Below are 25,089 nucleotides of genomic sequence, written 5' to 3' on the forward strand. Positions count from 1 at the left end.
GGTAGGTCACTGGGGGCGTGCCTTTGGGATTTATATTTTGTCCCGGCTGAGCGGAGGTCATTCTTTGCTCCCTTGTTTCCATGTCCTGAGCTGCTTTCCTTTTCCATACCCTTCCACCATGATGTTTTGCCTCATCTTGGGCCCAGAACTATGGAGTTGGCCGTCAATGGATTAAGACCCTTGAAACAGTAAGTGCCAAATATACTTTTTCTCCTCTACATTGTTCCTGTCAGGTCTTTTGGTCACAGAGGTGAAAAGGTGACTAGAACATTAAGTGTAGAGCAGGTGTTCTCCACTTTAGTATCACGGGAAGTATCTCCAAGCTGACTGGCTTCATTTCATTTTACCCTTCCTGGGGAGGCTGGGGTCTGTCTGGTTATTTTCCCCCTCACTAATTTTTCCTCCTCTGAGCCATTAAAGGCTACAAGAGAAACCAATAGCAACTACTTAAAAGGAGCCAGTCACATTCTTTATTTTCTCATAGCTTCCTTTGACAATGTCCCTTTTTGACAGATGAGGCGTCCAAAGCTTGGAGAAGCCAAGTGAGCTGCCCATGAGCACACTGTTGGTGGAGCTGCACTTCCACACAGGTTCGGTCCTTTCCCAGGGATGGGTCAATGCAGGAGATTCAAACAACTGAGAGCAGCATACTTACAGAACTGAGGGTTTTTTCCCTTCTTGAAGGATCCATACAACTGATGGGGGGTGTATGTAAATTGTGACATTCTAGGACTAATGAACTAGAAATGTTTGGGGCCCCTGCCCTGCCTTTTGCAGAATGAAGTGTACCCTGGATGAACAGAGCCTTTTCTGATAACTTGACTCAGTGTGTGCCTCTTGCAGAACTCAGAAGCTGGGGCTGTGCTGTGCCTCTTTACCAAGGTGCTGAGGATGTTCTCAGGCCATAAGATACCTGTGCACCATTGATGAGTGGCAGCTGAGGGCCCCTGAGGCTCAGCAAGGTGCTCTGGGGAGATAGGAGGGATAGGAGTGAGTGTGTATTGATCTCGACAACACCTCCACCCTCTCCCCTTGCAGTCCATGGGAGAGGCCCCTTCAAGTGTGGGGGCATCTAGGGTGAGAAAGGAGGTTATGTTGAGAAAGAAGCTACAGGCAGCATGCTGCAGGCTCCTGTGGATGCTCCTCGGCCCCTCTTCTCAGGGAGAACTCAGCTGTTCTTTCTTGCATGCTGGGGATCAAATTCAGGGCCTCATGGATGTACAGGGCATACTCTACACTGAGCTATAGCCCCTGCCCCATTCTAAATCTTTGAGGCTGCATCTGAGTTGTGAAGTCCAACACCTGGAATTGAATTCCTACATAAGGAAGTAGAAGGAAGGAAAGAAGAACTGTTGCAGGGCTTAATATATGGCTCCTAAGTTTGTCCACAGGATGGCCAGCTATGAACTGAGGTTTCATAGCATTTTCCAGACACCAGTGGTGTAGATCTTGAAAAAGAAGTACTTTAAACCACATCCTCTAACACAAATCCTGCAGATGCTCCTGTTGACTGGAGGCAAGCTGCATCTGAATAACTGAGATGGGCTTTTTTAGATTCTGAAGCCTTTAGCTTGGCCACAAGCTCTGGTTTAATCCCTTGAGGAAGGGAAAGGCAAATTTTGTTGTCAGGCACAAGAGGATCTCAAAGACACCACCATTCTGTTTAAGACCCAGAAATCTCATCCAGGAAGCCCAGAAGTGCAGGCTGTGGTTCTCAAGCAAGTTTAGGTTCAGGTGAGAAGCAGCTTACAAAACAATTAAAATAATATGCGATTTAAAAAAAAAAACATTCAACCTTCATTATGAAGTTGCCAACCTTTTGCTTATTTTTGTTTTGGAGAGGCAGTGTAGTGTCTTAGAATGAGAAAGCCCTGGTTCAAATCCTACCTCCACTTACTAAAAAGCATCTGACCTTGGCTACCTAGGCTCATTAAGTAGATTTACACTTGTGCAAATGCGTTGGTTTAGATATGGTTTAAGTGTGTCCTCTCAAAGGTTCGTGGGTTGGGTCTTGGTTCCCTGGGTGGTGGTATTGGAAGGTGGTGGGATCTTTAAGAGGTGGGGCCTAATGGGAGGGTGTTAGGGCAACTGGAGTGTCCCCTTGACTATGGGACCCCAGTCTCTCTCTGGCTTCCTGTCTCACTGATGTTTTTCATCACACACAAGCTCCCATCATGATGGGATGCAGCCAAGAGGGGCCTGACCAGAGCTGAGCTGAGCTGGACTGATGCCAGGGCACCATCCTTGAAGCTACAGAACTGTGAGCTAAATAAACCTCTTTTTAAAATAAAGTTAGCTTGCCTCAGGTATTTTGTTGTAGTATACAAAATGAACTCACAGCAATCATCACTACCAACTGTCTTTTTAAAACTGAGAACACTGAAATTTCAATTCTCAGGCAATTCCAATGAGAGTAGAAGATCCAATGTGAATATGTACCTTAACAAGTCAACCCTTGTTTCCTTTTCTAGGAAAGACTGCCTAATACCCAGTGTTCTTTTTTATTATTTTATTTATTTATTTATTTATTTATTGTTGGTTGTTCAAAACATTACATAGTTCTTGACATATCATATTTCACATTTTGATTCAAGTGGGTTATGAACTCCCATTTTTACCCCATATACAGATTGCAGAATCACATCAGTTACACTTCCATTGATTTACATATTGCCATACTAGTGTCTGTTGTATTCTGCTGCCTTTCCTATCCTCTACTATCCCCCCTCCCCTCCCCTCCCCTCTTCTCTCTCTACCCCCTCTACTGTAATTCATTTCTCCCCCTTGTATTATTTTTCCCTTTCCCCTCACTTCCTCTTGTATGTAATTTTGTATAACCATGAGGGTCTCCTTCCATTTCCTTCCCTCTCGCTTTCCCTCCCACCTCTCATCCCTGTATAATGTTAATCTCTTCTCATGCTCTTCGTCCCTACTCTGTTCTTAGTTACTCTCCTTATATCAAAGAAGACATTTGGCATTTATTTTTTTTAGGGATTGGCTGGCTTCACTTAGCATAATCTACTCTAATGCCATCCATTTCCCTGCAAATTCTATGAATAATGCTCTGCCTTCAGACCTCTCATTAAATCGCAATGCTGTATTACAAGGGGATCACCATCTGCCGTCTCCTGCATTACAATCTCCCCTTTAAAGACCCTCCTATGAAACACCCACCCCCGACTCACCTACTAACCTCTGCCCCACAACCCCTCATTCAACAGCCTACTCGGGGTAAAGGGCACCCCCTGCCCATTCCCACACTGCCAGGTCAGCTGCCCGCTGCAGTCCCCCCTCCCCAGAGAACCCCTCCCCCGCGAGACCGAGGCCCCAGTCCGCGCACCCGCTGCGCCCGCGGCCTCTCACCTCATACCCAATGTTCTTTAGGGATGTTCTTAATGAAAATATCCCCAGATGCATCGTGGCAGATCTTTTGACTGTGTAGAAGTTCAGTTCACACATTAACCAACACATTAGATGTCTAAAAGGCTCTCAGGAACCCTCAATATTCATCGTTGTTAAGGAAAAGGGATCAAATTACCTGCAATATATTCAACTTCTGTGGTAGACTCTCCACACTTTGGCATTCATAAGACAAATCAAGAGATAGGAAATCAACGGAGTCCTAGAAATAAACAAATAGGGTCATTAGAGAATAAGAAATTTCAAGGCAAAATGCTGCTTAGAATTATTTTTTATTTCTCCCCTTATTTCTAAACTGAATACCACCATGTGAGGTTTTCCACCGTGTGTGAAGGGGGAATGCCTTGTTGGGAATACCTCATCTGTGTGCTCTGCCAAGAGCCTGGCACACAGAAAGTGCTCACTAAGTGTGTATGGTTAAATGAATGAGCACATGAGTATTCCAGAAATGGTGGGTTACACCATGTAGACAAGGGAAGGCACTGGAGGTCAGAGGTGTCCCCAGCAGCACATTCCTTGAGGCCCTCATGAGCTCGGTGGACCTTTCTGGGGTTTGGGGTTTTGTTATAGTTTCAGGCCAGTTTGAAGTTCACCCCAGTTAGCCCTAGCTTGACCCATCGACTACCTGAGAGCAGGACTCTCGTGGTCCTAGTCTCCATTCTGATTAAGGACATAACCTTGGCCCTGTCTCTGGCCTGCCTATGTTGAAAAAACTCAACACGAAGATACCACACTGCCCACTTCTCTCAGTGAGTAGATGTCTACTCCATTTCTAACTGTGTCATAGTTAAGCCATGGCCTGCCTCTCCCCCTCATGGATCATCTTTTCCCTTAGGACATCTGGTGAGAACCAAGGGTGTCATGGACTTTGATAACTGATTCATCACTGGCTCCCCACTGCTTTCCCAATCAAGTTATCATCAGTGTCAACAAGACTCCTCACACTTGCTCTGCGCTCACTCAGAATTTCCCTTACCCGTCTTCTCAGTTCTTGCTTCTGTTTGTCAGTTCCATATAATACATAGTAATTGAGTCCCTACTCCTGAAAGTCATTGTGTTAGAAACGTGAGTGGGGATTCATATTTAAAGATAAATAAGATTCACAGGAGAAGGGTGCACTCCTGTCATCCCAGCGACTTGGGAGGCTGAGGCAGGAGGATCACGAGTTCAAAGCCAGCCTCAGCAACAGCAAGGCACTAAGCAACTCAGTGAGACTTGTCTCTAATTAAAATACAAAATAGGGCTGGGGATGTGACTTAGTGGTTGAATGCCTCTGAGTTCAATCCCAGGTACCCCCCCCAAAAAAAAAATTCACAGGAGCTTACAAGTTAATAAGGAAAATTAATACAGACATCACTTACATGAAGAAAAGGCAGAAAACAAGACGTGCTGTAAGAAAAGCCCACACCGATGATATCCAAACATCAGTGGGGATCACACCACCTGGGAATGCCTTCCAAGGGCCCAGATTTGTCCCACCACACTAAGCCTTGGTCTCTGTATTCTAACTGTAGGTAATTCTACGCAGCAAAGCTTCAGAATTGGTCTAAACAAATGGCTAAAGGGTCTAAGTGGAGAAAGAGTTCAGCAGGTTGAGTTAGAAAGCATTGGGAGTGTGGTTAAGTAAGGCCTTCTAATAGAGCACATTCACATGGACATTAACAATAGGTAAGACTTTTTTAAAAAACATTTTTTTAGTTGTTGATATACCTTTATTTTTTATCTTTTTATTTATACGGTGTGCTGAGGATTGAACTCAGTGCCTCACACATGCCAGGCAAGTGCTCTGCCACTGAGCTACAACCCCAGCCCTGTAGGTAGGATTTTGATGGAAAAAGATTTGAGGAAGGTAGGACAGGAAGGACAAGAAGTAGATGTTATGCATCATCTTGAAGAGAGTTAGCTAGCATAGTGTATACACTGGGTATAATAAGAATTGAGGAAGATAGTGGGAAGCCCTGAGGAATTTGTTGATTCAGGGGAGTGTGGCATCCTGATGGGATCCATCAAAACTGTGCTTTTGGAAGGTTACCCTGAAGCATGGCGCAGCATGGATCTAGGTAGGAAGACCAGTTCAAAGGCTACTGCCAGACACGCATTTTTCTAATGAGCACTTTGGTCTTCTGAGTTTATAACTGATAGCAGTTATTACCCTCTGTAAATCAATTCAGGCAGCAATCTGGTTGTGCAATCAGCCTGAGAGTTGTTTATTCAGAATCTTATCACATCTGGGGTTTGTAAATCTGAAAACTGAACCCTGATACACGAAACCCCCAGAGAGCAGTATGGGGTAATGACAGTACCGTGACAATGCCACAGGAACTACAGAGATCAGCTGTTTTTTTCTGATGGCTTTCCACATTGCCCAGCAGTCAAAAGGAGGCAAACCTGCTTACTGCTCAGATGTTTTAATTTTTCTTTTTAGAATGGAGAGTTATAGAGATGTAGAAACCAGGGTAGATACTCTAGGGAGCACATTTCTAAAACCCCTCTACTCTAACATCTATTTTGCTATAAATGGATTTTTAGCAAGCTTTTGGACATTTTTTGTTGTTGTTGTTTCCTTTTCTTTCAGTACTAGGATGGGACAGGCTAGGCAAGCACACTACCACTGAGTTACACACCCAGCTCTTTTTATTTTGAGACAGAGTCTCACTAAGTTACCCAGGCTGACCCCGAACTTGCAACCCTCCTGTCTCAGCCTTCCGAGTTGCTGGGATCAAAGATGTGTGCCACTGTGCCTGACTCTTTTTTTTTTTTTCTTACTAAAACAGTATTTATTTGTCTTCCCTCTGTCAAACCCTGAGCCAACCACTTTGCTCAGAAAGGGACATACAGGGTGGACAAAATGTGGGAGGAGAATGTGAGGCAGAGACTGCTCCTTCACTTGGCAAAGGAATGAGAAAGGCCACCATCAGACAGAAGAGTCCCATGGCCTCCGAGAGGGAAAAGCCCAAAATGGCGTAGGAGAAGAGCTGTTGCTTCAGAGAAGGGTTCCTGTCATAAACAATGATAAGCTTCCAAATACAGTCCCAATCCCAGCCCTAGAGCCAGCCACCCTGACTGTGGCAGCCCCAGCCCCAATGAACTTGGCTGCTGTGTTGATGGCCCCTAAAATGGTGCTGGTTTGGAAGCTGGGGTGAAGGAAAAGTGAGTTCAGGGGACGTGGGACTGCCAAGCTGTTGCAGCTGTCCTATGTGTCTCTGGTTGGTTCAGCACCGTGGGAGATAGTGGTAGGCCCAGCAGCTGAGAGGTGCTCCTGACCAAGGAGTGGGTGGAGAGGAACTTGGAGCAGACATATATTTTCAGGGAGTGAGGGGCTGTGGCAAGAAAGCTGCTCCCTGTGCAGAGAAGACAGTGTGCCTGACTTTTGAATTCTTTTAAGAATGAATCAGGACAAGCAGAAAGCATTTGGCTTCTTTGTTATAAGCAAGCCGACACGGACAAGGCAAGAGCTAGGGATACCACAAATGAGATATTGTTTTTAAAGCAATTCTGAATCTAGGGAATGTATGACACTCAGAAAAGGCATTTATACAAATGTCAAACCAGCAGAAAAAACTTGGCACAACTTTTGCTGGACGCAGTGGCAGATGCCTATAATCCCAGTGGTTCAGGAAGCCGAGGCAGGAGGATCATGAGTTCAAAGTCAGCCTCAGCAAAAACAAGGCACTAAGCAACTCAGTGAGACCCTGTATCTAATAAAATACAAAATAGGGCGTGGCGGCACACACCTATTATAATACTAGGCAATTTGGGGAGGCTGAGGCAGGAGGATTAAAAGATCAAGACCAACCTCAGCAATTTAGCAAGACCCTGTATTAAAATAAAAAATTTAGGGACTGGGGTTGTAGCTCAGTGGTAGAGCGCTTGCCTTGCATGGGTGAGGTCCTAGGTTCCATCCTCAACACCACAAAAAAACAAGTAAAATAAAGGTTAAATTTTAAAAGCATAAAAATAAATTAAAAATTTAAAAAAAGGACTGGGGATGTAGCTCAAAGGTAAAGTGCCCCTGGGTTCAATCCCTAGTACCAAGAAGAAAAAAAAAAAAAAACCCTAAAAAACAAAACAAAACAAAACAAACGACTTCCCCCAGGTACTATAGAGGCTGTATCTCTGGGTTGTTGTCACCTTGCCAAGTGCAGATGTGGATGGTTCTAGCAGGAGCTCCGAGATCTCTTCCACTCTTAGGACCACAGAGAGCTTTCCGCCTGAAACAACCAGAAGAACAGCAGGTGAGCGAGAGCAGCAGGCTCTGACCAAGGAAGCCACTGGGGCATTCGTTTTCTACCCACCTTTCTCTAGGAAGGTAGAACTTTAAAAAGGATTTATGAAAAAATAGTTCACATGATTTTATCTGAAAGGCTATAGAAAACAAAGTAGTGGGGGAAGAAAAAGTCCCGGAGAGATGTTTCGTAGGAACAATATCCCTGCCCTGCCACCAGCAAGATAAAAGGTGGCAAGGGAAGAACCTGCTTTGAAGGCAGGGTGCACTCAGGAAACTGATGTCATTTTGTCCTTGTTCACTGTGTAGATCTCAATATAAAGTCCTACTGTGTATTGAGTGAGAAACAAAGAGAATATTATCATATGCAACTTGTTTTGATTTAAGGAATCTAACAGTGACTCTCAAACTTTTGTATGCATCGGAATCATCTGCCAAAATTATTTTAAAATGCCAATTTCCAGACCTCTACCCTCAGATTTGGAGTCAGCAGACTAGGGTGAGCCCAGGAACACACATTTTAACACAAGCTACCTATGTGATTTGAAGTGGTCCTGAGACCGTAATTTGATAAACACTGAGCTGTATTCTTCGTAAGTTGCCTTATGTTGCCAACTTTTTTTTTGGGGGGGGTATGATGGTACTGGGAATTGAACCCAGGGATGCTTTACTACTGAGCCACATCCCCAGCCCTTTTTTAATTTTTTGAGACAGGATCTCACTAAGTTGCTTGGGCCTTGCTAAATTGCTGAGGCTGGCTTTGAACTTGCAATGCTCCTGCCACAGCCTCCCGAGCTGCGGGGATTACAGGTGTGCACCACAATATCTGGCTCCCTGAATGCACTGATCAAAATAATCTGGCCAATAACAAGCTGCTGTTGCTAGAGGTATGGCAGGGGTTACTAGATGTTGCCCTGGAGTGTGTCCCAATGCTGGGCAAATGGGGGTGCTATGTGTGATTCTACTCTTCCTATCAGAGGGATGTTCACTTTTTTCTCATCCCTCCAACTCTGCCAAAAATCATATCTTCTTTTTCCTCCTGATTGGCAGCACATCTAACAAATCAGTAGAAGGTTTATAACACATAAAGAAAGATTATACTTTTTATTTGCTAAAAATTATGTTAAAATAAGGCTAAAAATTATGTTAAAATAAGAACAAAATTGTGGTAAGATATAACAAAATCTACCATTTTAAACACTGTGTGTGTGGCGGGGGAGGGTGGTGCTGAAGATTGAACTCAGGGCCTTGTGCATGCGAGGCAAGCACTCAACCAACTGAGCCATGTCCCCAGCCCATAAATACTTTTAATTGTACAATTCAGCAGCATCACGTATATTCATATTATTGTGCAGTCATCACCAGCATCTCTCTCCAGAACTTTTTCATCTTCCCAAACTGAAATTCTGTACCCACTAAGCAGTAACTCCCCTAGGTCTCCTCTCTTCCAGCCCCTGGTAATCTCTATTCTACTTTGTCTCTGAATTACTATTGGAGGTTACTGCATATGAGTAGAATCATAGAGTATTTGTCTTTTTTTGGGTGTCTGATTTATTTCACTTAGCATGTCATCTTCAAAGTTAATCTATGTTGTTGTGTTAGAATTTCCTTCCTTTTTAAGGCTGAATAATATTTTTTTGTAGGTACATTCCACATATATTTATCCATCTATAGACAGCGATTTGGTTTGTTTCCACCTTTTAGATATTATGAATAATGCTAATATGAACATTGGTCTACAAATTCTTGTTTAACAGTCTGCTTTCAATTCTTATAGGTATATACCCAGAAGTGGAATTTGGATCATATGGTAATTCTAAATTAAATATTTATTTTATGTACTGGGGACTGAACCAGAGCCTTGCACATTAGGTAAGTACTCTACCACTGAGCTATACCTGGCCCCTAAATTAAATTTTATTTATTTATTTTTGCAGTACTGGGAATTGAACCCAGGGTACTCTACCACTGAGCTACCTGTCTAGGCTCTTTTATTTATTATTTTATTACAGGGTCTTGCTTAGTTGCCCAGGCTAGGCTTGACCTTGTGATCTTCCTGCCTTAGCCTCCCCAGTTCTTAGGATTACAGGCATGCAGCACCATGCAGCCTGGCTAAGTTAAAATTTTTAAAGGAACCACCATTCTGTTTTCTACAGTAGCTGTGCCATTTTACTTTGCTGACCCCAATGCATAAGCACTGCAGTTTCTTTATGTTCACACCATCACTTGTTTTCTCTTTCTATTTCTCACTCTCTGTTTATAATGGCCATCCTAATGAGTATAAAGTGGTAACTAATTGTGGTTTGGATTTGTATTTCTATATGATTGGTGATGTTTCATGTGCTTATTGACCATCTGCATTATTTTCTTTGGAGAAATGTCTATTCAAATCCTTTGCCTGTTTTTCATGGGGTTGTTTTTTGTTTTAAAATAAAATAAAACAAAACAAAATGAACAAAAAGGACTAGGGATTCAGCTCAGTGGTAGTGCATTTGACTAGCATATGAGAGGCAGGAGGATTGTAAGTTCAAGACCAGCCTCAGCACCTTAGGCAGACCCTATTTCAAAATAAAAAATTATAAAAGGCTGGTATTAGCTCAGGGGCAAAATACCCCAGGTTCAACCCCCAATGCTACTACTACCACAAAAAAATTGTGCATATACATACATTATATAGTATACATACATACATATAGTATATAATAAAAAGAAGAAAGCATACATAGTCCAAAATTGGTATACCTAGCATTCACTTTGGGAATTTATTAAAAACACAAATGTCCTGGTTCTGCCTAGAACTACTGAATCAGAACTTCAGGTTACCTAAGAAATAGGAATATGAACAATTAAACTTACATATTCTCAGGGCTGGAGGTACAGTTCAAGGTAGAGCACCTGCCTAGCATGAGTAAAGCCCTGGTTTCAAACCCGCGCCACACACACACACACACACACACACACACATAAAACGAAGCAAAACAAAAAACACCTTATGGTTTTTCATTCCCTGTCAGTATATCATCATTTTATTTTGTGTTTGTCTGTCTCCCTTGATGTAATGTAAGCTCTAGCTGCAATGGTCTTAGTGGTCTTCATAAGAAAAGGGGTGGGGGCTGAGGAAGAAGCACAGGCAATCTTGAAGCCTTGGATAGTTAGGAAGGCAGGTCTCCTTGTGAAGAGAGAGGGGATAATGAGACAATCAGTGGCTGCACAGTTTCAAGAGTGGGCAAGAAATTTAAAATATATTTTTCAAAGGGCATTATGCAATATAAACTACCCTTTCCTACCTCCATTGATAAATCAATACAACATTGGTCTCTCCCACTGTATAGATATGAGGAGTCTATTGAAAGTAAGCAGAAGAAATACCAAGTCCAGCTATAAGGATGGGGGAAGGTGCGTGCCAAAGCTGCTGGTGGATTAGCTTCAGGGTCAATGTGTACTTACCCTGAGAAGCATATTTTTCATGGTAAATATTATAGGCCTTTTTGTGGGCATCAGTGACAGTCTGGAGACGAGAAGCTCTTGATTCCTGGTGAGGAAGATCCATCATTACTTCCTCCAAGTCACCAAAGGTGAACCAGATCCCAACTTGGTCCCCAAAGGTGTAGAAGGCAAATGTGGCATAGTCAGCAAAGAGATCAGCAAAGCCTTCGTTTCTCTGCACAGGGCTGGTGGGTAGGGTCTGGTGGTGCAGCACAACCATGGGCTCAAGCTTCGCAGTCCTGAGGGCCTTGAGGAGTTGTCGGTAGCAATACACTGTTTTCTCATCTGGATTCTTGGAGCTTCCTGATGGGAGAAGTTGTGCCCATGACAGAAATACTTTATAATGGGTGATCTTACTGGCATGAAGATTGCTGAAGTATTCTGGCAGGAAAGAGGGCAGTGGCTGGTGACAAACATAAATGTCCTTGTCCCCAGCTACAAAATTCAAACTCTGATTTCCCAGTGGATAGCTTGGGTTGTGCAGCAAATCATTAGTTAGAGGACCAGCAGCTGAAATGAAATTTCTGTCAGATTCCCAGTCTAACCCCTCACATGAAAAACTTAGTAGAACAATAAAGACTACATTCTGAGACAGCTCCATTTTCAGGGAACTGTTAGGTATATGGAAGGAATCCTGACTTTATAACAACAGCTGAGGTTGTAAAATTCTACATGATTATTAACAATATTTAACCTGGTTATCTATGGTAGTGAAAGAAGTACATGGTTCACTAATATTTAAAAATTTAAAGATGATAAGAAATAACATGAAACCCTCAAATTATCCATTGAATTTAAGCAGAAGAACCTAGAAAATATCTGGGAAAAAATTCTCTACTTTTTGTCTATTACTTTAAAATTTATTTATTTTTTTTTTGTGGGGTGGGGGACCAGGAATTAAACTCAGGGGCACTCAACCACTGAGCTATATCCCTAGCCCTATTATGTATTTTATTTAGAGACAGGGTCTCACTAAGTTACTTAGTGCCTCACTTTTTGCCTAGGCTGGCTTTGAATTCATGATCCTCCTGTCTCTAGCCTCCCGAGCTGCTGGGATTACAGGTGTGCACCACTGCACCTGGTACTTCAAAATTTCTTGACATATTATAAACAGAAATAAGTCCCTCAACAACTCCCCCCACCACTTTGAAAATATGTGAACAGCTGGGCAAGGTGGCACACACCTGTTATTCTAGCAACTCTGGAGACTGAGGCAGGAGAATGTGTGTTCTAGGCCAGTATTGAATTTAATGAGACCCTGTCTCAAAACTTTAAAAATGTTAAAGGGTTGGGGAAGTAGCAGTGGTAGGGGTCCCTGGGTTTAATCCCCAGAACTACACACACTCCTATGCACAAAAAGCAAACAATGAATACATCTTGTAAAATATTTAAATATAGAAACATCTATGAAAACCTTGCAAATTCTCCTTTGATCACTACCATATTCTTTCTAGAATAAACATCTTCAACAATGTGGATTCTTCCAGCTTGCTTTTTTAAAAAAAATTGGCACATTATAATTTCTTCCTATTTCCTTTCGCCACATGGCATAATGGTTATTCAAAAGTTTATGGGCTGGGGATGTGGCTCAAGCGGTATCGAGCTCTCCTGGCATGCGTGGGGCGCGCAGGGTTCGATCCTCAGCACCACATAAAAAGATGTTGTGTCCACCGAAAACTAAAAAAAATAAATACCAAAAAATTTTCTAAAAAAAAAAAAAGTTTAAATCACAGATGAAAGTAATTTCTCTGTGCCTGTAGAATGGAGATAATGAATGATATATTGTGGACAGTAATGGGACATAATTGTGAGATGTTTAGAATAATGAAACTCAGTGATTATTACATAAAAATGCAAATATGCATATAGCATTCAAAGTATATGACATAAATTAATGTATTTGGAATCATGCCATATGCATTGTTACTAAGCTCCTTTTTTCACTTAATAACTGAGTGATCTCAGAATACTCATCTTTTTTTTTTGTTTTTTAGTTGTCAATGGACCTTTATTTTTTTTTATATGAAATGCTGAAAATCAAACTCAGTGCCTCACACATGCTAAGCAAACACTCTACAACCCCAGCCACAACCCCAGCTCCATAGACTAATCTCTTTTAAACAGATGCACAGCATTCCAGTTAAGGAATGAGCATAATTAAACCTCTTGCATATTGAACCCTTTCATTGCTTTTAAGGTTGTTTCCTCCATCCCCCTGCCAGTACTGGAAATTGAACTCAGAAAGCACTCATAATGAGTTACATCAAAGCCCTTTTTATTTTTTGTGATGAAATTTTGCTAAATTGACTAGGTTGGCCTCAAACTTGTGATCCTCTTGCCTTATCTGAGTCACCGAGGTTACAGGCGTGTGCCACCACACACAGCTTGTTTTAATGTGTTATAAACAATGTATATTCTTATTCACAGCTAGTCCATTTGTGACCATTTTTTTAGATGGATTCTATGCCAGGCATACCCAAATTGATTAAAATGTTTTTTTTTTTTTTTTTTCAAATTTAAATCCTTCCTGGTAGTGTTCCTAAATCTCTCTGCCTTGCTAACATGTTATAAAATTTCACATTTTGACACTTTGAAAAATGAAATACTTCCTTGATTTTCTCATTTTCCTTTTTTTTCCCCTCGTAGTTGTAAATTGACAGAATGCCTTTATTTATTTCCATGTGGTACTGAGGATCGAACCCAGTGCCTCACACATGCTAGGCAAGTGCTCTGCCACTGAGCTACTGCCCCAAACTGATTCTCATTTTTCTGATTTAGAGGTGTTCTTGTAAACTGGCCATTTATTTTTCTGTGACTTATGTTCATATATTTTTATTTTCTTACTACTGATATAAAATTTTAAGTTTGAACATCTCATCAAAAACAGGATAGAAAAAATTTTCTCCTAATTTGGTTCCCTAGTGTCTTCAACATATATCAACTAGTACCAGTTTCTAAAAATAAAAAAAATATCCCAGGTCAAACCTACCTAATATTTGATTATTCTTTTTATATCTTCAGGTCTTTAACCCATCCTGAATTTTAACGGTACATATTGTATGGCAGGCCAATTTCTAATATGCTATTGAATAGGCTGTTCTTCCCCATTTTCCCCCCACTACTAGGGATTGAACTCAGGGGTGCTCTGTTACTAACCTGTATTCTTGGTCCTGTTTAGTCTTTGAGACAGTCTCAACAAATTACAAAAATCGGCCTTGAATTTGTGATTCTCTGCCTCAGCCTCTCAAATCATTCTGAACTATTTGAAATGCTAATTTACCAGGAAAGAAAAACTATATGTGCAGAAGTTTATAGATTTCCACCTATTCCAGCACCACTAACACACTACTTTAATTTCTATACCTGTGTAGTATTGTTTTTCTTTCTAACAGGACAAGGCCTCTCCTATCATGCATTCTCCCAGAATCTTCTTGGAAGTGTTTATGTATTTCCTCTTGCATGTGTCCTGGAGATAGTCCCCATTTCACAATATCTATGACTATGTAACTTTGTGTGTAAACCAATGCTACAACTTATGATTTCCTTACTGATGGATATCTGTTGACATTTGGTTAAAAATTCTTTAAATTTATATATCAGTTGACAACATTACAAAATTCAAAACTTTTCCTTTTGGAACAGTCTATACTCACCTTAAATATTTTTCTAATTTTCATCAAGATCTTATACATGCTCTATAACCCATTTACCACTTTAGCTCCCTACCAAGTACTGCATTAAGAAAGAGGATGTGTAAGCACACATTTTCAGCTATGAAAATGGATTTCATTGTTTGCAGTCATGATCTTGCTCTGGAGTCCCCTCTTCCCTAATGGCAGGACTGGAAGGGAGAGGACAAATTCACCAAAAAGGAAGGCATTTTTCCTGAGTTTAACGTTTTCTTTGGGGTATATATTTGGCCAAATTAATGTTTCAGTTCTAGTCAAGTTGTTTCCTTTCAGGACCTCCCCACCCCAAATCAGTAAAGAAACTTCCTACTACACCTACCAGTGAGACCTGCCTGCGGGGGCGGGGCTCAGACCCAGAGGATGGAGGGGCGTGGCGTAAAGAGGTGTGGCCCGAGGGAGAGGGAGGGGCGAAATAGGAAAGAGGCTGGGGAGTTGGGGGAGGACAGGGAGGCAGGAGCGAGTTGGGCCGGGGAGAGGTGTCCCAGAGAGTGCTAGACGGAGTTGGGGGGAGGAAGGGGCGGAGCGGGAGGGAGGGGACAGGGCGGGATGGGGAAAAAAAAAACAACTTCCTACTAGACATGGGAGAGGGCTTTCTTGAGTTTTTACCACGAGCCTCCTCATCCCATTGTCAGTGTCTCAACCTTGTTAATTAGGAACATACATTGACGGTAACTTTTACCCTGCATTTACTGTGGAATTCCTCTATGCACTTCCAGATCTCCTCATCCCATCATTCTCAAGTCAGGTTTCTTTTCTTCTGAGACTGGGTCACTACGTTGCACAGGCTGCTCTTAAACTCCTGGGCTTAAGCAATCCTCCTACCTCAGGCTCCTGAGAGGCTGGGACTATAGGCACATGCCAATGTACCTGACTGGAGAACTTAACCACACAGAAACACTCACTGGTCGCGCCGACCCCTAGAAGGCCATCTGTTGTTAAAGGCGGCATCATGCTGGCGCACTATTAACAAGGAGCCTGCCCTGCCCACACTGCCTCTCTGGCTCCTCCCCAACCCCCATGGTTCTGGTTCCATCCTTTCCTCTGTTCACAAACTACCTCTGGACAGTTATGTTGATTTTTTTTCAGTATTTCATTCTTAGACACCAGTCACTGCTGCTACCAGTGCCAGGTGTTCATCCTCTTGCCTCCCCTGTTCTGCCACATTCCCCTCTCCCCCCCAAGGTGTTCCTCATGGGGAAGGGGGGGTCCTGCCCCTAGGATGCTGCAGCAGAGTGAGGAGGAGGTCCATGTTGAAAAGAAGGGTGTTGGGGCCGCCTCCCCTTGTTTGGTGGGAGAGGAGAGGGTTTGTCCCAGCCTGGGGCCCCCTCTGGAGGAACACAAATTTGAGGCCAACCCAGGCAGCTTAGTGAGACTAAAAATAAATAAAAAAGAGCTAAGGACATAGCTCAGCCCCTGCATAACGCTTTGGGTTTATCCTAGCACTGGCCTCCTACCTCTCCCCCCAAGAAGGAAAAAGAATAAGAGAAAAAAAATTAAGACATCATGGTGGCTCAGTGGTTCTGGGTTCAATCCCAGTATTACAAAAAAGTTTTTTTTTGGGTCATAGCTAAATCTTATGGAGAGCAATAATTTTTTCTAGAAAAGTCATAAAATTTGAAGACAGTTTATAATACAGAAAGTGACATTACTTTTATAAGAGCAATTTAAAAATTTCCCTTAGAACACAGAAGTAAAAGAAATTATTAAAGAGTAATGAAAAAAATCAATGAAAAACTTTTTTAATGAATTACCTTAAAAAAAAAAAAAAGACACTGGAATTACCCTTGGAAAGTCATCTCCAAGGTCTCTAGCTTTCATTCTCTCTAGTGACTCCTCTTCAAGGAACCTAATTCCAAATCCATAATGCCACCCACACCTTCACCCCAGATTAGCAAAAAAGAACTAGCACTTGAAAGTATATGGACATGACAATCACAGCAGAGTAGAAATAAATCCAACAGACACTTCAGAACAAGTTATTTTATTTTGATGAATAAAAGCAGCAGTTGGCAACTGGAAAAGTGATTTCCTTGATAGGATACTATACCATGAAAGTGACAGGTCTCCTCACATGAAAACGAAGGTCTCAGTTCCAGAAACCACACATTATTGGGGGTCCAACTTCATTAAGACAAAAAATACACAAGGAATAAGCCCATGTTGATAGAAAGCATGTAACAGATGTGATACACAGGACCATCACCTCAGTTCCTGTTTCTCAAAACAAATCCTGAAACATTCCCAGAAACAATTCTCATCCTAGCAGAGCTCCATCCAGGCTCCAGGTCAGGAGGTGGTGTGGCACAGTGACTTAGCTCTGGTCAGTTACTTTCAACATCTCAATCTTCAAGCAAGTAGTTAGGGTTAACTACCAAGTAGGGATCTTCTTCATAGCTCTCACTTCCTTCTGTGGAGCCTTTCAATCCAGCTTGGGTGAGCTCAATTAGAACATGGTCCTATAAAACAAACATTTCTCTCAGGTCTCTGGCAGTATTATAAAAATGTTCAGACACACTTTTAAATTTATTTTTGTAGTACTGGGTATTAAACCCAGGGGTGTCTTATCACTGAGCTACACCCCCAGCTCTTTGAGACAGGGTATAAGTTGCTTAGGGCCTCACTTAGTTGATGAGGCTGGCCTCAAACTTGCAAACCTCCTGCCTTAGCCTCCAGAGAGTTGCTGGGATTAGATGTGCACCACTGTGCCTGGCAAAAAAAAAAGTCCAGATATACTAATCCTTCTGAAGGTTTATCACCGATATCTGTTTGATTTCACCATCCAAAACTTCCAGGACAAGGACTATTCCTTAAAATCACTATCAGTGTTCTGCTAAACACCCTTTCCATTAGGTTGCTGAACTTTTCATACAATAAACCTTAAAAAAAAAAATTAAAGAAACATAAGCAAGCTCAACAGGTAATGTGATTTTAATGTTTCCTGGCACATTACATCCAATGATTATAAATATAACTTCGAAAAAAGTAATGTTTGAATGTGGGGAAAAATAAGATAATGCTTGAGTTTTAAAATTATGCAAAATCCTCTAATATTTAAATCTGTTTAATTTTATTTAATATTATCTACTTAAGCCAAAGTAGAAAATGTTTCTTTCTTTCTTTTTTTTTTGCAGTGCAGTGGCTTGAACCCAGTGCTTTGTGCATGCTAGCAAGTGCTCTACCAGTAAGCTATACCCTCAACCGTTTTTTTGTACTGGGGACTGACCCCAGGGGCACGTTACAACTGAACTACATATCTATCTATCTATCTATCTATCTATCTATCTATCTATCTATCTATCCATCCATCCATCCATGCACTGTGGATTTAAACTGCTGAGGCTGGCCTTGAGTTTGTGATTCTCCTGCATGAGTCTCCTGAACTGCTGGGATTCAGGCATGTGCCAATGCACCTAGCTAAAATTTCTTTAATCCTTGAAAGTATCAAGTTCAGGACTGGATGCATAGAAAACGTGCAGACCTGAGATCTGGAAACATGAAACAAAAAACAGAGTTTGAGACTTGAATGATAGGATTATATGGCTGACTTTTCTATTCAGATTCTCTTACGGAGAAAGATCCTTAGTCAATTACCATTAATAATCACTGCCAATCACAACCACAATGCTTATTTTGATAAACATAATGGAACTTTGAAAACCTCTGACTAATGAATATCACATGGAGACTTTCAGTCTTCTTTATTCTGATAAGATAAAGTTGTTTTATAGTTATTCAAAGACTGGCCCAATGGATCCATTTCACCTTTCATATATTTTCACGCTTTAGCCTATTATCATATCAGCACATGCAGAATGTGGCATATGCTTAATCTTTCAGAATGTCTTATGCTCCTGAGTCACTAGGATTACAGTACGTGCGCCACTGAGCCCAGCCTTAAATTCAAGTCTAGTATATTTGTTAATTAGTTGAAAATATCCATAAATGAGAAGAGCTTTTAGCCAACCCCATGGAAAAGAACTGATTTGATCCTAAGAAGTTTGGCAGCTGGGCACAGCGGTGCACACCTGTAATACCAGCAGTTTGGGAGGCTGAGGCAGGAGGATCAGGAGTTCAAAACCAGCCACAGCAAAAGTGAGGCGCTAAGCAACTCAGTGAGACCCTGTCTCTAAATAAAATACAAAATAGGGCGGGGATGTGGCTCTGTGGTCAAATGTCCCTGAGTTCAATCCCAGGTACAAACAAAAATAGTAGTAGTTTGGCAATGCCCCATAGTTAGAGCACTGCTGCCACTATGGGGGACTGGACCCTTTGAAGCACTCTATCATGTTGATCAGCACAGCACAGGTTCTCTTGTCTTGAACTGGAAAATCCTATCATTCAGTGGTAAGTCAAACTAAAAAAAAATCTTGATTCAGATCAGTTAGCTCCCTGGTGTGTTCTATAATCCTCACACAAATTTCTTGTCTGGATATTTTATGTTGTATTGATCCCATGGAGCACTAGGGAGGGAAGGCCTGGCCTATGCAAAGACATTTCCCACCACTAGAAAGACAACTCTGTATGCACACTACCTCAATCCAGCCTAAATTTTCATACAAATTATTTACTAGATCCTGACCTGAGCATTAGTTATCACCCCTCTACACACACCTATAATCACATATCCATCTAAACCCCACAGGTAATGTTTTCAGGTGATACAACCCTAACACGTGAGGTGTAATATTTAAATAGTGAGCACTACTGAGTGAATGGGCATGATGGTTGACTCTCTGCCATGTGAACTGGAAAATCCTATCATTCAATAAATATTTGACCCCTCTATGTTGTAGGTACCACTGTGCATTCCATAAATATAGCAGTGAATAAAACAAAGTTTTATTTGGCCCTCCAAGAATGGAGCTTACATTCTGAGAGTGATAAACTAAACACCTAAGTAAAGAATAGACAATAAAAACCATCGTGAAGCAACACAAAGCAGGATGATAGAGAAGGCTGTTATTGTGACATGTTGGGCAAAAAAGGCTTCTTTGAGAAGGTAACATTTGAAGAGACCCCAGAAAAAAGAGACAAAGGCAAGTGCAAAGCCCTTCATGTTTGGTGTATCTAAGGAATAATGACAAGGCCAGTGTCACTGGCGAGGAATGGGCAAAAAGGAAGAGAGTTATGAAACAAATGAGAGACAGGGGCTAACCTGTGCCAGATTCTGCATGGCATGCCAAGGAGACTGAATTTTATTCTAAATGTGAATAAAGCACTTAATAGTAGGGAAGAAAAATAACCTATGTTCTGTTCTAAAAAACCCTTATTGGTTGCAGGGCAGAGCCAATATTCAAGTGGATGTAGGGGTTCAGGCCTGGAGACCTGGGTAAGCTGGAGAACTCATTAGTTCTTTATATTAAAAGAACAGAGGAAGAGGGAAAGAAAGAACTTTTTTCTTTTGTGGTACTGGGTGCTCTATAACAGCCCTTTTTATTTTGAGACAGGGTCTCATCAAGTTGCTGAGATTATAGGCACGCGTCACTATGTTCCACTAAGAACTCTGTTTTGAACACATTAAGGGCAAAAAGTCTATTAGTTCATTCTGCGGTCAACTGATTATATACATCTGGAGTTTATAGGAGAAGTGAGAGAGATAGCTATAAATTTGGGAGTCATCAACAGATGGATGAATTCATAAAACCAAATGAGAATGCTTACATTAAAGACATTTATGTCTATTATCTAAAAAGAGAGAAAGATTCAGGAAAAGAAACTAAATGACACAAAAGACGAAGGAGAAGGGGAAGGTAGTTTTCTAGAAGGAGTAATCAACTAACAAATGCTGCAGACAGACTGAATACTGAGAATGACCAGCTGATTCAAGGGGTGGAGAAAAGCAATGTAATAGTTAAGAGTGGAAAAATGAACTGTCTAAGGAAAAGCAACAGTGCTTTACAGTTATTGTGAAGTTGACAAAACAAAAAGTTAAGAACTGGGCTGGGGTTGTAGCTCAGTGGTAGAGTGCTTGCCTAGCACATGCAAGGCCCTCGGTTTGATCGTCAGCATCACAAAAAAATAAATTAATAAAATAAAAGTACTGTGTCCAACTACAACTAAAAAATAAATATTAAAAATTAAATTTAACCAAGGCTGGGGTTTTGACAAGTAAGACAAAGAGAGAAGAAAGCTGAAGAAGAAGAAAAAAAAAGATTATTGGACTGGATAAGATGGGAGATAAGGATATAAAAAAGATGAAATACAAAAAACAGGTGACAATGCTGGAAAATAAGAGGTTTAAAACTAAAAACACCCAAACAGTTAAGATAACAAAGCCACTTTCTCTGATTTCCCCCCAATTCTGCTTGTTTTAGCAAAGGAAGTAAGTCATTTACTTGTTAACACCCCAATAATTCAAGGTAAACACATTAAAAATACATTTTGTTAATGAGCCCATACAGATAGGAGACATGAACTCCCTCATTAATTACTAAAACAAATGCCATCATGTACATACATAGTGCGTGAGTCGATGAATGACTTTCTCTATGATCCTCTTTTTATTTATAAGCTCCTCTTCAGAGTCTATTTCTGATTCTATTTCCTTCAAGTACCAGTTAACAAGCTCGCTCCTCTTTAATGCTGACTCATCCTCCTCTGCAACAAAAAAATGCATTTTACAAGAATTCAGTAAACATTCCTTGGGGGTTTACATACACAAGATAATGTACAGAACAGATCACCATCAACCTGTCACAAAGTGCATCTGCTGAGATAAGGTTTACTATGTTCCAGCATTAAGTCTGAAATAACTTATCATATTATTTGTATTAAAGTACACTTTATCCAGAAAAGAAGAAAAACCTGATAAAACAGAGATAAGATAAGTGTCCTAAAGCTATTAAGATCTCAAAGTATGAAGGTCTTTCCTTCATGTTATGCTTCATCACTAAGAGAAACTGAAAGCATAAATTAGGAGCAAAGCAACAGCAAGCAAAAACTTCTTAGATATAACATTTCCTCTTTGGAAAAAAGAACTTTATGGCACTGGAGTCAACTAAGATGTAAAATTCACAGGTGGTCCTTCAAAATAAAAAATTAACAATTTATTCTATCAAGGTCTATCCATGACAACTTAATAGCTGTTCAAGGTAGAACTCTCAATTCACAAGAAAAGCTGGAATCTAGATAACACAATCACAATAGATATAAAGGGTAATAAAAGAAAACTCTACTTTTTGGTTCAAGCAGTTTCAAATAAAATACAAAATCAAATCAGAAAAATTCTAGGGAACTAAAACTCAGAACAGACCTGGTTCAGTGCATACTGGGCCCTGGGTTCAATCCCCAAGCACCAGCAAAAACAAAAACCACCAAAAAAAAAGGTAAATTTTTAATTTATTAGTTCCTTTTCAGAGTCTAATGCAGATTTAGTTTTCTTCCAAGTAGTAGTTAATGCCTCTGAAAAGTTTTATTATGGCTGCAGTAAAACTTCAGTGTTTTTGTCCAAAAGTTCTTGTACAAGTGACTTCCACGGTTTAAAGTTGTATTCCCTATGCTAGAAAACAGCTAATTACTTGGGGACTGAGAAATAACAAGTTACTTGATTCGGTAAGAAGAGAAAACCAAGTAAAATTTACTTGTGGGGGCTGGAGTTGTAGCTCAGTGGTAGAGCACTTGCCTCATTCGTGTGAGGCACTGGGTTCGATTCCCAGCACAACATATAAATAAGCAAATAAAGTAAAGGTCCATCAACAACTAAAAAAAATACTTGAAAAAAAAACTTTACTTGTGGAATGCAATGTCTGGGTGATAATCATGTCTGTCTTCCATCAACAGTTTGCTATGTTTAAAACTTAGTTACAGGGGCTGGAGTTGTAGCTCAGTAGTAGAGCACTTGCCTAGCATGTGTGAAGCACTTGGTTAGATTCTCAGAACTGCCTATAAATAAGGAAAATAAAGGCCCATTACCAACTAAAAAAAAAAGAAAAACCCAGGGCTGGGGTCATGGCTCAGCGGTAGAGCACTCACTTAGCATGTGTGAGACCATGGGTTCAATCGTCAGCACCACATAAAAATAAATATGTGAAATAAAGGTATTGTGTCCAACAACTAAAAAATAAATATAATAATATATAATAATAGAAATATAATAAATATATAAATATTATATAAATTATATTTATGATAATAATATAAATATAAACAAACATGTAAAAAGAATAATGAAGTATAACATGAATACAAGAACATGGAGTCTAAAGGTATAACTCAGTGGCAAAGTGCTTGCCTAACATGCTCAAATACCTGAGCCCTGAACACCCCCCCAAGACAACAGGAAAAAAAAACAAAAAACAAAAAACACAACCGCAAGCTCCCTAATTTTTAATTTATGAGAGAAAGGAATGGGGATAAAACAGCTGATGTGTTGTAGTGACCACTTTATTGCATCTTCTCCTTCCACTGGTCCAGTTTCCAGGGAAACAAGGGCAGAAAATGCAGAGTTCAAATATTCAGTAAGGTAAGACAATCTCTGGTGTTTTCTTCTATAACTGATAAATTTTTTGGTAGTGCCGGGGATGGAACCAGAGCCATGTGCATGGTGGGCAAGTGCACTACCACTGAGAGCTATATCCCCAGCCCAACAGTAGTAATTTTGCATCTTTAAAACATTTGTGGGTTTGAAGGAATATATAACAGTTAAAAAGTGCTAGCTTAGCATGTGTGAGGCTCAAGGTTTGATCCTCAGCACTACAAACAAAAAACAAAAACAAGCAAATAACATACAAGTGCTCTACCACTGAGTTACACCCCCAGTCCTATGTGTATCTTTGTATGTTATCAAATCCAAAAATTCTGCTTCAAAATTACTAAAATAGGCCAAGATCATTAAAGAAGAACGATCCATAATTTTTTTTTTTGGTGGTGCTAGGGATTGAACCTGGGGCCTTGTGCATTCGAGGCAAGCACTCTACCAAGTGAGCCATATCCCCAGCCTGATCCAAAAACTTCTGACAATAAACTTGCTGGAAAATGTTCAGGCTGGCAGGTTATGTTGATACTCCATAAATTTACTTTGCTAAAGTGAGTGTGTGATAAAATAAAATGCAGAAAGTGGGTGGGGGTGGGGAGAAAGAAAAGGGAAAAAAAGCGAGTCTGTATAATGATTTATCATTTCTTTTGCTAGAACAATACAATATTTAGCAATCCAAAGTGGCTTATGTAAATACAGCTTATATAAGTGAGCACGGAACAATATTAGACATAGCCTCACCTTCTTCCATCTTTCTCAGGTGAAGAACAATAAGGTTGGAGATTCGGCAGTATTCAGAAAAGCCCAGTCTTAAGGAAGCTTTGGGAATGGTGTCTTGATTTATGTCTTCACTAGAGCCATTGATTCCATTCACTGGGGCAGGGCTGTCAGCATGACCTATATGAAAAATTAACTACCTGCATCTTGTTTTTATGACTTCAACATTCCCTTATCAAACATTTACAAATAAATTAGAAGCAAACTGATAGACTTTACTAGTGAAGATATGAAGGAATATGAGGGATAGAAGACAAAGATTTCATGATATAAAAGTCCATTTACAGTATCATATACAAAATTAACAATTCTAAGTTACTTGTCATAATATGCTTGAAAAATGTTTTTAATTCAAGATCAAAGCAACAATACTAAAAATAAGGGTGAAGGCCAAAGGACTTAAGTCTAATACCATCATTTGAATTTCTTTCAAGCATGTGTGTGTGTGTACACACACACGCTTTTTTTTTTTTTTTTGATTACTGGGACTGAACTACCACTGAGCTATATCCCCAGCTCAGATAGTGTCTCAATAAGTTGCTAAGGCTGGCATCAACTTTGCAATCTTCCTGGCCATAGCCTCCCGAGACACTAGGATTACTGGCATGTGCCACCATGCCCAGCTAAGCATATACATATTTTATATCAACTATTTAATTATATTATATTAACTTATAAATGGTTAAAACAATTTAATGTTTTCCCCTTTTACTAAATACACTTCAAAACCATCAACAAGTATACTTGTATCATATGACATCTAAAAGAAGATTTTAGTCCCTAAGTACAGAAGAGTTATGAAAAAAATCTCACCATTGATGCCACCTGGACCCTCATCTACCTCCATCTGGATCTCTTCCTCTTGATCTAGATTGACATCAGGTGTCTCTACACGAATGATTGATTTATTCAGTAATCGAAAAGCTTCCTTCACATGTTTAGGTTGAACCTAAACCAAGAATGATGAAGTAATTCAGTTAAGTCAATCTTCTTGACATATTAAATAGATTAAAAAAAAA

The 25,089-nt window shown here is 40.4% G+C and overlaps 2 protein-coding genes and 1 pseudogene across 3 annotated transcripts in view; all 3 read right to left on the bottom strand.

Annotated features, from left to right (window-relative positions):
- Positions 1-11,732, bottom strand: part of LCT (lactase) — a gene marked incomplete at both ends in the record, with an annotated part of 41,759 nt that extends 30,027 nt beyond the window's left edge. Inside the window, 3 exons of the mRNA XM_081261212.1 lie at positions 3,539-3,622; positions 7,552-7,631; positions 11,093-11,732. Coding sequence (XP_081117338.1) covers positions 3,539-3,622; positions 7,552-7,631; positions 11,093-11,732 — 804 coding nt within the window. The remainder of the gene's footprint in view (positions 1-3,538; positions 3,623-7,551; positions 7,632-11,092) is intronic.
- On the bottom strand, positions 6,216-6,831 carry LOC308630484 (ATP synthase F(0) complex subunit C2, mitochondrial-like; annotated as a pseudogene). Its single transcript has one exon. The product of its transcript is annotated as an ATP synthase F(0) complex subunit C2, mitochondrial-like (transcript).
- A 5,059-nt stretch (positions 11,733-16,791) lies between the features above and the next one.
- The window catches only part of MCM6 (minichromosome maintenance complex component 6), a 47,373-nt gene continuing 39,075 nt past the window's right edge, over positions 16,792-25,089 (bottom strand). The window contains exons 14-17 of the mRNA XM_081262009.1: positions 24,884-25,019; positions 24,035-24,190; positions 21,278-21,417; positions 16,792-17,276 (exon numbers count right to left, since the gene is read on the bottom strand). Coding sequence (XP_081118135.1) covers positions 17,160-17,276; positions 21,278-21,417; positions 24,035-24,190; positions 24,884-25,019 — 549 coding nt within the window. The 3' untranslated portion in view covers positions 16,792-17,159. The remainder of the gene's footprint in view (positions 17,277-21,277; positions 21,418-24,034; positions 24,191-24,883; positions 25,020-25,089) is intronic.

Source organism: Spermophilus citellus (genome assembly GCF_964194105.1).
Source record: "Spermophilus citellus genome assembly, chromosome: 11".
Taxonomy (NCBI): Eukaryota; Metazoa; Chordata; class Mammalia; order Rodentia; family Sciuridae; genus Spermophilus; species Spermophilus citellus.